The 15,796-nt window shown below is 41.8% G+C and overlaps 1 protein-coding gene across 8 annotated transcripts in view; it reads right to left on the reverse strand.

Moving 5' to 3' along the window:
• The window catches only part of ADGRL3 (adhesion G protein-coupled receptor L3), a 2,099,109-nt gene that overhangs the window by 606,136 nt on the left and 1,477,177 nt on the right, over positions 1-15,796 (reverse strand). For all 8 annotated transcript variants that reach the window (XM_075863876.1, XM_075863871.1, XM_075863866.1 and 5 more), the window contains exon 22: positions 2,342-2,438. In XM_075863876.1, the coding sequence (XP_075719991.1) occupies positions 2,342-2,438 (97 nt within the window). The remainder of the gene's footprint in view (positions 1-2,341; positions 2,439-15,796) is intronic.

Here is a 15,796-nt window from a genome sequence, read left to right on the forward strand (position 1 = left end):
TACACAGTACAAGGATGGCCAGGAGATCAGGACCGGGAGGGGGGACCGCTGCTGGACTCGATGCGCGTTTCGCAAACCCCTGACGAAGCATCAGCGAAACGCGCGTCTGGACTTTAATAATGATTGTTTATAATTTTTCCACTTATTTGGTTGTGACTTGTCTCTTTTTCTGGTTTGTTATTCACTAGTTTAGTTAAAGTCTTTCATTTGAAGTTTCCTTTGAAACCTAGACCGTGGTTAAAGGGTCCGGTGGCCCCTCGTAGAAAGGGGGGTACTGTTAGGAAACGTCCATCCCTTTAAGATTACCATGACTACAAGTCTAGCTTCTGGGTGGTTCTGGATTTAGTTGTTGAGCCTATTCCACTTCTCTGTCTTTCTTCCTATCAGATTGAAGGGTGGAGTATTTAAATCTGGGTTGGTTCTGTTTTCTTTGATTGTGATTTTCCTTGTTTCCATGTGTTTGATCAAGCTATTGACTATAACCTGTACCTTTGACTATTTGCACTTTTTGGAACTGGACCTCGGCTTGTCTCTGGATTACCCTTTGCTTACTGATTTGGACTTTCTTCTCCTGGCTGGGTTTGACCTCTGCAATCCCTGATATCCCCTAGCTTTATGATTTGGACTTTCTGTTTACCCACGTGCTGTCTTGTTATCTGCTCTGGTATTGTCTGCATTGCACCTCCATCCAACACTGAACTCTGTTAAAACAACCTGGGTCCCATGCTGCAAAGTCCAACCTGCCTTACAGTGGGCTCTGGCGAAAACCATAGAGTAGCCTTAGATTCTTGTTGCTCAGAGTTGTGATGGATTTGGGGTTGCGAATTTATTTGCACGCTCATTCCTGACAGCCTCCAGTAGCCTTTTGGGGAATCGATCACATAGCAATTCCATAAACTTCCACCCTGGGAATTGCTGAACTGGTGATTTCATAACAGCTTTGTTTTGTTATGAAATTATTTACACTTGATGTAGGCACAATTTTTTTTGTCCATATACATTAGTGTTTCATTTATAATAATTTTTATTTTAGGAAAAAAAGTAGAAAAGCTATTCTGCTCCAGTTTTTGTTAAAAAAAAAAATTACACTGTACACCGATCACCATAACAGATATTATAAATTAATTTTACAGGTTTCGGTAGTGGGGATACGAAAGATGTCTATATTATTTTATGTCTCAGAACTTATATTTAATAGATTTTATTTTTTGTCAAGTGCTTTTGTGTTTTTTTTTTGTTTACTTGTTTTGTTACATGTTAAAATGTATTTTCTTTTTTTCTTTAATCCTATACGGGGATTCTCAATCTTTTTTTTTTTTTTTTTTAGTACAATGTGCTGGCATATATATACTTCCTCATGCCATCACATGGAAATAATCCTTTAAGCAACATTATTGAGCAAGATGAATTATTGAAAACTACTTTACAGACATGTGATATGACAAATAAAGAAATAATAAGAAAAAGAAAGGATCTGTCTCTTTTGTTCGCACAGCACATATAAATTTGTTATTTGAAACAAACTTCAAGATGTTTTATCTGTGGTTTAATCTAGGACTGTAAGTAAACCTTGAATTATAATGATGCACAAATTAAACAGCCAAATTAAACATTTTGCTCTTTTACATTTATATTAAGATTATACTTCTCATGATGCAAGTAAAACGAAAAATCTCATCTCAAGAATGTCTTAAAAAATACAAACGAGTGCTCTTTGCAAAAGTTTTCAAAACCTATGATCATATTTGGGTTCCAAATACAGCATACAGCATACTATGCAGGCCTACTGTAACTCTCTGTGCCACTTATTTTACACAGAGGTTTTTTGTGTTTTTCTTTATGTGGATTCCACTACAACTGTTAAACAAAAATTGTGACATGCAGCATCACATGCCGTATTCCAAGGGGCTTCTTTACTGGAAAAAAGCTCTTTTTACAACTAGAATCGCATGTTCCATAGACCACTTACGACATAAAAATGAGAAAACTACTGACAAAGCATTCATACAAAAAAGTACCAAGTTATTGCTTCACTTAAAGTCTAAGACGTACTTATTTCATCCTTGTATTGATACTTCAATATATATATATTCTCATTTACTGAATGTGTATTTTTTTATGAATGCTTAAATTTTACTAAACATTCAGTATTTTGTTACAACATGTAAACCAATGTTAAAGTTCGGAATCAAACTGCATATAATAATATTATACCACGATAGTTGCTGTTGAATTATATAGGGTGAAAATAGCATTATTCTGTCTAGATAGTAGCAATCAAATTTTTTTTTTTTGTTTTTTTAAAACTCTGTAAAGAAAGCAATCTCATAGCAATATTCACCTCTGTTGAGAGAAGCTGAGCTGTTTATTTCTCCAGTAATAAAGGAAGACTCTGATTGCTTTCTCACTGTGTCATTCCACATTCTGCGAATTCGGCTCTAAAAAAGGAAAACAAAGTTAAATGAAAATATGATAATTTATGCAATTAAGATGAGTTAATCTATATAAGAGATATATGATATATACATATATTGTCTTATGCAAATGTTTTGGAACCTCTTGTCAAATTACAGTTCTGTTGATTAATGCAATCTCTGCAAGGAGCAATCTTTTTTTCAAGTAACAAAATTCTACAAATAGTGGTTAACACATCCTTCATTCATACTGAGCCTCAATGGTCAAAAAATAACAACATGTTTACTGCATAGCGGTAAAAGCATAGTGTAAATACCATGGTTTTTACCAGTAAAACATAATCACACTAAAATTGTGGCAAAAAAAATAATGCATGTACCCTCCTTTTTCTGCGTTTTTGGCACAATTTTCATATTTGTGGCAAACGACCAACACTTTTGTTACAATTCCGAAAATCGCTACAAGGAAAAAAACAGGACAAATCCACGAAGAGAAACTTTCATATAAATATCTTAAGGGTTGTCCCATGATTAAATAGTACATTTCTCTGTTAAACATTAAAAACTTAAATTTCCAAAATTTTTATATTGACATTATTTAAAAGAAAATCTAGACCTGATGTGCTCAGTGTCATTGGACAGACATGCTCAGTAGCTCAGTACCATCATCCAGATCCTCTTGTACACGGGTGGTGGACAGATTCCTTGTATGGTGCAGGCCGAACAATAAAAATCAGGATACTAGCAGCTTTTCACCAGCATTGAACACATTTGAAAAATTCATATGTTGTTTTGTGATCTAACAGAATATTTTAATATTAATTCAACGGACAACCCCTTTAAGAATTTATTTATACACTGTGGTTGAATCACGTTTTATTTTTGTAGTACAGAGGTTCAACTGCAGTGTGCTATAGGCCATCAATATCAAAGTTCCGGAAAACCTTTTAAGTATAATAATGAATGTGTTAATAGCACTTTTATCAGCTGCTCTTCTTTTGTGTTTACAAAGCTAAAAACCTAATTTAGTAGCTCTGTCTTCTCTTGCTCCCCAGTGATCAACTCTGCGTTACCATCATTTAGGGGTCCTAAATGCACTGACCATGTTTTATTTGCATTTGTATACTTAACCACTTAAGGAACCGTGATGTAAGTGAACGTCCTGGTTTTGCTTACATTAAGCCACCATGACGCACAGTTATGTTATGGTCATGGTGCGGACACAAAAACTGTGCCCGAGTGATCACCGCGGGAGGCCATTGTTTACTAACAGCCGGCCTCCTGATGCAATGTCCAGGATCAGAGATAACACATTAAAGTGGTTGTCTAGTTTCAGCAAATGAATGTTATTTTATGTACAATATATAGTTATTTAATGTTCCAATAATCTTTCTGTACTAGTTCACGGTTTTCAAAATCTATGATTGTTGTTATTCAGTAGAAGCTTTCATTGTTTACTTCCAGTGTATGAAATTCTGTCCATGGTCATGTGATCGACGCCCAGGTGCTGGAATTGTTAGAAGACACAGCTCTGATAGATTATAAACTCTTGCAAGCAGGTTCCTCACTCCTCTTGCTTGAATTGTTTATTAGATTTGTCACTATGTAATGTCTGATAATGTCTGTACACAGGGCTGTATTTAGAGCTGAAGCTAGACACTTTTAGGGCTGATGCCCCCTATAACTCCCGAAGTTACGGAAACAGCGTAGCTCGCTGATATTGTGGCTCCAGCGCTGGACCCAGGAAAGGAAAGTATAATAATTTATTTCAGTTTATACGTGTTACTAATGTTTTTTTTTGTGTTTGTGTTTTTTTACAGGTTCAGTTGGACTTCGAAATCTAGGACTACATTGATGAAGGCGTTTTTTATTTTCAATAAATGGGTAGCAAGGTTTGTGTGTGGTTTTTTTTTCTGTGTGTTTCCTTTTAACTTTATTAGTTTAGCCTTTGTAATGGACGCTCTCTGAATTTACAACATTACTAAGGTGGGATTTAGTATTAGCCGGGGGAAAAGGCTAACCCCCCATTATTACCCCGTACGTACTGCCACTAGGGTTACCGGGAAGGAATGTTTTTTAAAAAAAAAGCAACATGGGGTCCCCCCTATTTTTTTTATAACCAGCCAGGTACAACATAGCAGCAGGCAAGCATTATAAGGGTTGGAGGGGTCACTGTTTTTTGGGCTGGCACGGCCTCCCCGTCCTGGACTGTATGATAGGGTGTGCGCGTGCTTGTCCCTGGCCCTAAAGGACCAGCGCGCGCTCTCTATAAAAGTTCCCTAACCTATCCCCAGAACACCCTGGGCTATAAAAAGGACTCCGCCCTTCCACTCCTTGCCTGAGCATTGGTGTAGTTTTCCCATGTCTGTATTGCAAATGTTCCCTTAGCGTTTTCCTGCTCCCAGTGTTCCCGTGCCCTGCTACCTGTTTCCTGTATCTCCCATGCTGTGTTTCTTTCCTGAGCCTGTTTAGTGTTGGAGTCGTGTTGTGCCGCCTACTGGAATATACCAAGTCTGGTGGCATCTGCCATCTCTAGTATCATCCATCACGTCTGGCACAACCTGCCACGCCTGCTGGAATACACCACATCTGGTGTCATCTGCCAGTCCTGGTGCCATCCGCTTCGTCTGGCACAACCTACCACATATTGCCGAATCTGTGCCAGAGTCTCTGCCGCCGTCTGGACTATCTCAGGTACCCTTGTGTTACGAACCTCTTACAAATAATTTGCATAGACTGTGAGTTGGTCAGCTGCCTCTCCGCTACGGAGGAGCGGCCTACTGGGTCCACATACCCCTAGATCGTGACAGTACGCTCAGGCCATGAAAACGCTGGCCAATCTAAGACCACAGTTCAAATGATACAAATTGACATGCGTGACCTACGTGCACGCCAGGATAAACTCCACATGGCTGTAAACTCTATCATCGCCCGACTGGACCAACCCCCTGAACCTCTTCCGGATGCTGCTACCGTTCCACTGCCTGTTACTCCTGTCCATTGCGGATCCACAGTTTCGCTGAGTCCTCCTCCTCGCTATGACGGTGACCCTAGGGCCCATTCATTATTTCCCTTCTTGCTTGCAAGGCCCTCGCATGGGCGAACCCCATCTTGGAATGACAGTGACCTGAATTCTTGGACCTAGCCTTATTTTTACAGACTTTTTGTACTGTGTTCGAGGAGCCAGGACGAAGATACTCTGCAGCATTCTTCTACTAACCCTCAAGCAAAGAGGGTCCACAGTAGGAGAGTATCTCCTTTCGTACCCTGGCAGCAGAGTTGTCATGGAATAATGAGGCGTTGGTGGCGACCTTTTGGCAGGGACTGTCCTCCCACATAAAAGATGAGCTAGCAGCCCGCGAACATCCCTCTACCCTGGATGCTCTCATCCTGTTAGCTACCCGGGTCGACATGAGGATCCAGGAACATGCTCTGGAGGTTCGGCGGGACAGACGTTTCTGCAGACTGGCACCCTCGTTCCATAGACCACTATTGTCTCCTCCTGTTGCCCTACCTATGGAGCCTATGAAGGTAGACCGAATCAGACTGTCCGAGCAGGAGAAAAAACGCAGACACTCTTCAGGTCTGTGTCTGTATTGTGGCCTTAAGGGCCATTTAGTGCGCCAATGTCCACAAAAGCCGGAAAACTCCAGCACCTAGGGTTGGTTGGGGAGACAATCCTAGGTGGGACGACGCCAAATGTCAAGGCCTCTCTTAAGGTATCCATTCCTGTGACCATCGTCTCTGGAGAGACATCACACTCCTTCTCTGCCTATCTGGATTCTGGAGCAGCTGTAAATTTTATCCAGCAGGATCTAGTGGATCATCTACCCACAGTTCTTCTGGAGAGACCCCTGGCTGTTCCCTCTGTGAATGGACAACCATTGCCCGACCCTATTGTGTCCATCACTAAGCCACTGATGTTACAAATCGGAGTTCTTCACTCGGAACAGATTACCTTCCTCATCCTGCCTAAAGCTATCAAGCCTGTCCTGCTGGATCTGCCTTGGCTTCGTCTACACGCCCCAGTTTTCGAATGGAATTCTCGACTGGAATCCAATGGGGGCCCAGGTGCCTTAGCCGCAGCCTGCCACAGGTTCGTCCTATGTTGCCCCCGCTGCCTCAGTCACTCTCCGATATACTGTCCCATTATGCTAGTTTTTAGGACGTCTTCAGTAAGAGGGAAGCAGAGACTCTTCCCCCTCATCGCATCTATGACTGACCTGTTGGTTTACTCCCTGACACTTCACCGCCTTGAGGGTGAGTTTATCCTCTTTCCCTGCCAGAAACCCTAGCCATGTCCACCTATGTTAAGGAGAACCTCAAGAGAGGGTTCATCAAGAAATCTTCCTCTCTGGCCAGAGCCGGATTCTTCTTCGTGAAAAAGAAAGACGGATCTCTTCGTCCATGCATCGACTACCGTGGTCTGAACCAAATTACGGTCAAAAATAAGTATCCCCTGCCACTCATCTCAGAACTTTTTGATAAAATTCTTGGGGCCAAGGTATTCACACAGCTGGATCTACGCAAAGCATATAACTTGATCTGTATCTGCAAAGGAGACGAATGGAAAACCGCATTTAACATCCGAGACGGCTATTACGAATACCAGCTGTGTTCCAGGAATTAGTCAATTACATTTTTCAGGATCTGCTGTATGTCTGTGTAGTGGTCTATTTGGACGACATCCTGGTTTACTCACCTGATTTGATGACACATCGGAAGCACATTTGCCATGTTCTGTCATGGTTAAAAGAGAATCGCCTATATGCTAAAATTGAGAAATGTGTGTTCGAGAGAAACTATCTGCCCTTCCTGGGCTACATTGTATCTGACCGTGGCCTCAAGATGACCCTAGAGAAGGTGAAATCTGTCTTAGAGTGGCCACATCCACAGGGACTTTGGTCCGTAGAAATATTTCTGGTATTCGCAAACTTCTATCAGCAATTTACCCAGAACTTCTCATCTTTGACTGCTCCAATCTCGGCCCTCACCAAGAAGGCGGTGAATGCCAAGGTTTGGCCTCCAGAGGCAGAATCGTCATTTACTAAGCTCAAGAGAGCTTTCACCTCAGCATCTGTTCTCCATCACCCTGATACATCCTGGCAGTTATTTCTGTAAGGGAACGCATATTCCATGGTGCTGGAGCACTACTATGTCAAAAGAACTCTAAAGGCTAAATGGTTGCTTGTGGCTTCTTCTCAAAATTATTCTTTCCGGCAGAGCGTGACTATTCCATCGGAGATCGGGAGTTACTGGCCATCAAGTTGGCATTAGACGAATGGAGTAACTTGCTGGAGGGCGCGGTTCACCCTATTATCATTTATACTAACCACAAGAATCTTACGTACTTACAGTCAGCACAACTACTAAATCCTCACCAAGCCAGGTGGTCGTTGTTCTTCGCGAGATTTCGATTCTTGCTTAACTTCCTTCCTGCTGATAAGAATGTGAAGGCTGACGCCCCGTCTCGATCATTTGATACTAATGACTCTGAAGAAATTCCTCAATATATTATAGACCCGTCTAGGATTATTGTCGCTAGCCTGTTACAAATTAGAGACATTCCCCCTGAAAATACTTTTGTCCACCTACTGGTCTGCTCCTACTCCTGCCCGTTCCTGATTCCCCTTGGCAGCATATTGCTATGGACTTTATCACTGACCTTCCTCCTTCAGCTGGGTGTACTACGATCTGGGTAGTAGAGGATCGTTTCTCTCCCATCTGCTCCTCGCCTGGCAAGTCTGTTTATTTCACACATCTTCTGGCTATACGGACTTCATCTACATATTGTCTCGGACCAAGATGTACAGTTTACATCCAAGTTCGAGAAAGCCCTGGGCAAACTGCTAGACGTTGAACTAGACTTCTCTTCTGCCTATAATCCTCAGTCCAATGATCAAGTGGAGAGGACCAACTTTTAGAGAATTATCTTCGTCATTTTGTTTCGGCAAAACACGACAATTGGAAACAACTTCTGCCTTGAGGTGAATTCTCTTACAACAACCACACCAGTGAGTACTGTTATGACTGTGGTCACTGACCGCTGCCGCTCACCTTCAGCGAACGACCATCTCTATCCCCGGAGACACCAACTGGCACGGTTTCCCCTTCCTGGACTGTGTGATACGGTGCGCGCTCGTCCCCTGCTTTAAAGGGCCAGCACACGCACTCTCTAAATGTTCCCTAACCTATCCCCAGAGCACCCTGGACTATAGAAAGGGCTCCGCACTTCAACTCCTTTCTTGAACATTGTTGTAGTTTTCCCATGTCTGTCTTGCAAATGGTCCCTTAGTGTTTTCCTGCTCCCAGTGTTCCTGTGCCCTGCTACCTGTCCCCTGTATCCCGTGCTGTGTTTTGTTGCTGAGCCTGTTTAGTGTCGGAGTCGTGTTGTGCCGCCTACTGGAATACACCACGTCTTGTGTCACAAGCCATTTCTAGTATCGTCCGCCACGTCTGGCGCAACCTGCCACACCTGCTGAAATACACCACATCTGGTGTCATCCGAAACTCCTCGTGCCCTCCGCCATATCTGGTGCAATCTGCCACATATTGCCCCATCTGTACCAGAGCCTCTGCCATCTGGACTATCTCAGGTACCCTTGTGTTACGAACCTCTTCCATAGACTTTGCATAGACTGTGAGTTGGTTGGCTGCCTCTCAGTAGATGTACCACCACAGATAACAGACAATGAGTACAGACAATGTCAATCAGCTACTTCTAAGGCCAGCAAGATATTGTCGCGTATTAAAAGAGGCATGGACTCGCGGGACGGGGATATAATATTACCTCTTTACAAAGCTTTAGTGCGGCCTCATCTAGAATATGCAGTTCAGTTCTGGGCTCCAGTTCATAGAAAGGATGCCCTGGAGTTGGAAAACATACAAAGAATAGCAACTAAACTAAAAACATGGAGAATCTAAGTTATGAGGAAAGATTAAAAGAATTAAACCTATTTAGCCTTGAAAAGAGACGACTAAGAGGAACATGATTAACTTATATAAATATATAAATGGCCCATACAAGAAATATAGTGAAAACCTGTTCCATATAAAACGCCCTCAAAAGACAAGGGGGCACTCCCTCCGTCTGGAGAAAAAAAGGTTCAATCTGCAGAGGCGACAAGCCTTCTTTACTGTGAGAACTGTGAATCAGTGGAATAGCCTACCGCAGGAGCTGGCTACAGCAGCAACAGTAGATGACTTTAAAAAAGGCTTAGATCATTTCCTAGAACGAAAAAATATCAGCTCCTATTTGAATGTGTAGAATCTGTGTTTCATCCCTTCCCTTTTTCCCGTCCCTTGGTTGAACTTGATGGACATATGTCTTTTTTCAACCGTACTATGTAACTATGTAGTAGATGTTACCTGCAGTCCTATGTAACACCACAGATAACACAGTAATAACTTTCTGAGTACAGATAATGTAGTAGATGTTACGTGCACTCCTATGTAAAACCACAGATAACACACAGTGATAGCTCTGAGTACAGATAATGTAGTAGTGTTACCTGCAGTCCTATGTAACACCACAGAAAACACAGTGATAAATCTCTGAGTACACATAATGTAGTAGATGTTACCTGTATTCCTATGTATCGCCACAGATAACACACAGTGATAACCCTCTCAGTACAAATAGTGGAGTAGTGTTACCTGCAGTCCTATGTAACACCACATATAATACAGTGATAACTCCCTGAGTACAGATAATGTAGTAGATGCACACACTCAGAAATATATACACATACACAGAGACATATATAGACACTCACATAGTTACATAGTTCATAGTTCGTACGGTTGAAAAAAGACACATGTCCATCAAGTTCAACCAAGGGATGGGAAAAGAAAGTAAAAAATTTCTACACATAAAACCTCTATTTTTATTGCTCTATGAAATTATCTAAGCCTTTTTTAAAGCCATCTACTGTCCCTGCTGTGACCAGCTCCTGCGGTAGACTATTCCATAAATTCACAGTTCTCACAGTAAAAAAGGCATGTCGCCTCTGCAGGTTGAACCTTTTTCAGACGGAGGGAGTGCCCCCTTGTTTTTTGAGGGGGTTTTACATGGAACAGGATTTCACCATATTTTTTGTATGTGCCATTAATATATTTATATAAGTTAATCATGTCCCCCCTTAGTCGTCTTTTTTCAAGGCTAAATAGGTTTAGTTCTTTTAATCTTTCCTCATAACTTAGATTCTCCATGCCCCTTATTAGCTTCGTTGCTCTTCTTTGTATTTTTTCTAACTCCAGAGCATCCTTTCTATGAACTGGAGCCCAGAACTGAACTGCATATTCTAGATGAGGCCTTACTAATGCTTTGTAAAGTGGTAATATTACATCCCTGTCCCGCGAGTCCATGCCTCTTTTAATACACCACAATATCTTGCTGGCCCTTGAAGCAGCTGATTGACATTGCATACTGTTTTATAGTTTATGATTTACAAGTACACCCAGATACTTCTCAACAAGTGACTCCCCCAGTGTAGCTCCCCCTAGGACATATGATGCATGCAGGTTGTTCGTACCCAGGTGCATAGCTTTACATTTATCTACATTAAACCTCATTTGCCAACTGGACGCCCAAACACTTAGTTTGTTTAAAGGAACAGTGTCATCACAAATTATTTTTTTATATGTTAAAGATGTTAGTGCTTTATTAAAAACGTTTATATTTATTTGTGTGTTTGTGTTTTACTTTTTCTTATTTTTACACTTTTTCTTCCCTATGGGGGCTGCCATTTTTTGTTCCATTTCTGTATGTGTCGATTAACGACACATACAGACATGGAATACGGCAGCCACAGTCCCATAGGGACTGCGAACGGCTCCCGTCCCATTCACTTGTGTGTACGGCGTCTGTGTGGGTACTGCGCATGCGCCGCTCCCACACAGTCCAATTTGAAATTGGCGCCGTCCGGCGCCATTTTCCTGTGGACCGGAAGTCGCGGCCGGACAGTAATATTACTACTTCCGGTCGCGGCTTCCGGACTTGTGCACTTGGACCAGCGGCAGCAGACGGAGCGGACGGGCCGGAGGGAGCCGCGGCGGCAGGAGCAGGTAAGAGATTTCAATGTATGTTCGTGTTTGTGTGTGTTTACTACTGTATGTAAACCTACTACACTGTGTGTTAGCTCAAAAAATGGCGACACACAGTGTAGGAGGTTACACCGTTCAAACCCCTCGTTTATCCCGGCACTAGCCAGGATAAAGGAGGGGGGGATGCTGAGAGCTCACTAGAGCGAGGGCTTTTTACCCAATTTTGCAATGCTGCAATTTTGGGAATAGCTCCATCTAGTGACCAGAAATGGGAAATATTATAAATTAGAATTAATTTATAATATTTCCTGACTCGTGAAAAAAATAAAAAAAATTTGAACAATGTTTAATCACCCACACACTAAATGTTTAATTAAAAAAAAAAAAACATGTTTTTCTGGCAACACATTCCCTTTAAATTCGCTTGCAATTCACGAACATCTTCCATAGACAACATTACTACATAGCTTGGTGCCATCTGCAAAAATAGAAATAGTGCTATTAATCCCATCTTCTATATTAGGGGTCTCAAACTCGGCCGGGTAAGTGGGCCACATATAGAAAAAATGTGAAGTTGACGGGCCGCATTACTTTCAAATTTGATACATTACAAAATTATTGTTAATTAGTTATTTGAACTACTATTAAACTATATTACTATAATAATAATACTACATTACTATAATAATAGCGCTAGGTTTAAACTTACCGGAAATTGCGAGAGTTCTCCACGTGCTTATTTCAACAATCCAGTTTTACAGTTTAAGTGTCGCTAAATGCAGTCCAGCGGCTCAGTTGGCAACGTTTGGCAGACAAACAAATGTCAAAATTAGGCAGCCCCTTTTTAGATCGTGCCACAGAGCCCTCTATAGACACTGCCACAGTGCCCTCTGTAGATACTGCCACAGTGCCCTCTGTAGATAATGTCACAGTGCCCTCTGTAGATAATGCCACAGTGCCCTCTGTAGATAATGCCACAGTTCCCTCTGTAGATGCTGCCACAGTGCCCTCTGTAGTTGCTGCCACAGTGCTCTCTGTAGATGCTGCCACAGTGCCCTCTATAGATGCTGCCACAGTGTCCTCTGTAGATAATGCCACAGTGCCCTCTGTAGATGCTACCACAATGCCCTCTGTAGATGCTGCCAAAGTGCCCTCTGTAGACGCTGCCACAGTGCCCTCTGTAGATGCTGCCACAATGCCCTCTGTAGATAATGCCAAATACACCCCTTGTGGATAGTGCCACAGACACATCCTGTAGATAGCTCCATGTGGGCTCCCTCTAGGAGTGGAATCCCCAGCCAGAGCGTTGCCGACGCTTTGGCCAGGGATTCCTCTGTTGGAGGAGCCCCTAATGTCACTGTTCATACACAGTGACGTCAGGGGATCCTCCTGGACCGGAACGTGATGTCAGGGGCAACCCCAGAGCCAGTGTCCCAGAGCGGAGCACTAGTATAGGCTCTGCTCCGGAACTCTGGGGAAGCAACTGACATCAGTGTCCATATATGGACAGTGATGTCAGGGGCTTGCCCAGAGCTGGAGTCCCGGAGCAGAGCCACTTCCAGTACTCTACCTGGGATTCTAGCTCTGCTCCTGACATCACTGTTCATATATTGACAGAGATGTCAGGGGCAACCCCAGAGCTGGAGTCCTGGGCAGAGTGCTACTAGCGCTCCTACTGGGACTCCAGCTGTGCTCCTGACATCCTTGTCCAGCTCTGGGGAAGCTCTAGACATCGCTGTCCATATGTGAGGAGGTTGAAACCTTGTGGGTGGAACTAGAAAGGGAGGTAAACACTGAAAAATTACTTTTGGTGTAATCTATAGACCCCCCCAATATAACTGAGGAGATGGAAGGTCAGATATATAAACAGATGGAGCAGGCTGCACAGGCGGGTACTGTAGTGATAATGGGAGATTTTAATTTCCGGGATATTAATTGGTGTCATGGTTCAGCTTCAACTGCAAAGGGGAGACATTTCCTCAACCTGTTGCAGGAAAATTTTATGGGCCAGTTTGTGCAAGACCCGACTAGAGGTGAAGCTCTGTTGGATCTGGTCATTTCTAATAATGCAGATCTTGTTGGGAATGTCAATGTTCGTGAAAACCTCGGTAACAGTGATCACAATATAGTTACATTTTACCTATACTGTGAAAAAACAAACGCAGGCTGGGAGGGCAAAAACATTTAATTTTAAGAAAGCCAATTTCCCCAGGATGAGGGCGGCAATTCAGGATATAGACTGGGAAGAACTAATGTCAAATAATGGAACAAATGATAAATGGGAGATTTTCAAATCTACTTTGAGTTATTATAGTGCAAAATGTATTCCTATAGGTAACAAGTATAAACGACTCAAATTAAACCCCACATGGCTTACACCTTCTGTGAAAGGGGCAATACATGACAAAAAATGGGCATTTAAAAAATACAAATCTGAGGGTACAGCTGTAGCCTTTGTAAAATATAAAGAGCTTAATAAAATCTGTAAAAATGTAATAAAATTAGCAAAAATACAAAATGAAAGGCAGGTGGCCAAGGATAGTAAAACAAATCCTAAAAAATTCTTCAAGCATATAAATGCAAAAAAGCCCAGGTCTGAACATGTAGGACCCCTAGATAATGGTAATGGGGAGTTGATCACAGGGGATCAAGAGAAGGCAGAGTTACTAAATGGATTCTTTAGCTCTGTATATACAACTGAAGAAGGAGCAGCTGATGTAGCCGGTGCCAGTGCTGTTAATATATCAGTTGATATACTGAATTGGATGAATGTAGAGATGGTCCAAGCTATATTAAATAAAATAAATGTGCACAAGGTCCCGGGACCAGATGGGTTACACCCTAGAATTCTTAAAGAGCTTAGTTCAGTTATTTCTGTCCCCCTTTTCATAATATTCAGAGAATCTCTAGTGACTGGTATAGTGCCAAGGGACTGGCGCAGGGCAAATGTGGTGCCTATTTTCAAAAAGGGCTCTAGGTCTTCCCCAGGTAATTATAGACCAGTAAGCTTAACATCCATCATGGGGAAAATGTTTGAGGGGCTATTGAGGGACTATATACAGGATTATGTGACAATAAATAGTATTATAAGTGACAGCCAGCACGGTTTTACTAAGGACAGAAGTTGTCAAACTAACCTATTCTGTTTTTATGAAGAGGTGAGCAGAAGTCTAGACAGAGGGGCCGCTGTGGATTTAGTGTTTTTGGACTTTGCAAAGGCATTTGACACTGTCCCCCATAGACGCCTAATGGGTAAATTAACCCCTTAAGGACGCAGCCTTGTTTTGGCCTTAAGGCTCAGAGCCCATTTTTCAAATCTGACATATTTCACTTTATGTGGTAATAACGTGGGAATGCTTAAACCTACCCAAGCGATTCTGAGATTGTTTTCTCGTGACACATTGGGCTTCATGATCGTGGTAAAATTTGGTCGATATATTCAGTGTTTATTGGTGAAAAATTGCAAAATTTAGAGAAAATTTTGAAAAAATTGCATTTTTCAGAATTTAAATGCATCTGCTTGTAAAACAGACGGTTATACCACCCACACTAGTCACTAGTTCACATTTCCCATATGTCTACTTTAGATTGGCATCGTTTTTTGAACATTCTTTTATTTTTCTTGGACGTTACAAGGCTTAGAACATAAACAGCAATTTCTCATATTTTTAAGAAAATGTCAAATGCCTTTTATTTAAGGTACCTGTTCAGTTCTGAAGTGGCTTTGAGCGGCCTATGTATTAGAAAACCCTGATAAAACACCCCATTTTAAAAACTAGACCCCTCAAAGTATTCAAAACAGCATTTAGAAAGTTTTTTAACCCTTCAGGCATTTCACAGGAATTAAAGCAAAGTGGAGGTGAACTTTGCAAATTTCTTTTTTCTTGAGGAATTTCAATTTTATTCATTTTTTTTCTCTAACACAGAAGGTTTTAGCAGAGAAACACTACTAAATATGTATTGTCCAGATTCTGCAGTTTTTAGAAATGTCCCACATGTGGCCCTACTGCGCTCGTGGACTAAAACACAAGCCCTAGAAGCAAAGAAGCACCTATTGCATTTTGAGTCCTCTTTTTTATTAGAATATATTTTAGGCAGCATGCCAGGTTTGAAGAGGTGTTGAGGTGCCAAAACAGTAGGAATCCCCCAATAGTGACCCCATTTTGGAAACTACACCCCTCAAGGAATTCATTTATGGTTGTTGTTACCATTTTGACCGCACAGTTTTTTCACAGCACGTATTTGAATTGGGCTATGAAATGAAAAAAATGTCATTTTTTCCAATAAAATGTCATTTGTGATCAAAATTTCTTATTTTCACAGGGAACAAAATACCC

The sequence above is a fragment of the Rhinoderma darwinii genome, chromosome 1, assembly GCF_050947455.1.
Source record: "Rhinoderma darwinii isolate aRhiDar2 chromosome 1, aRhiDar2.hap1, whole genome shotgun sequence".
Taxonomy (NCBI): Eukaryota; Metazoa; Chordata; class Amphibia; order Anura; family Rhinodermatidae; genus Rhinoderma; species Rhinoderma darwinii.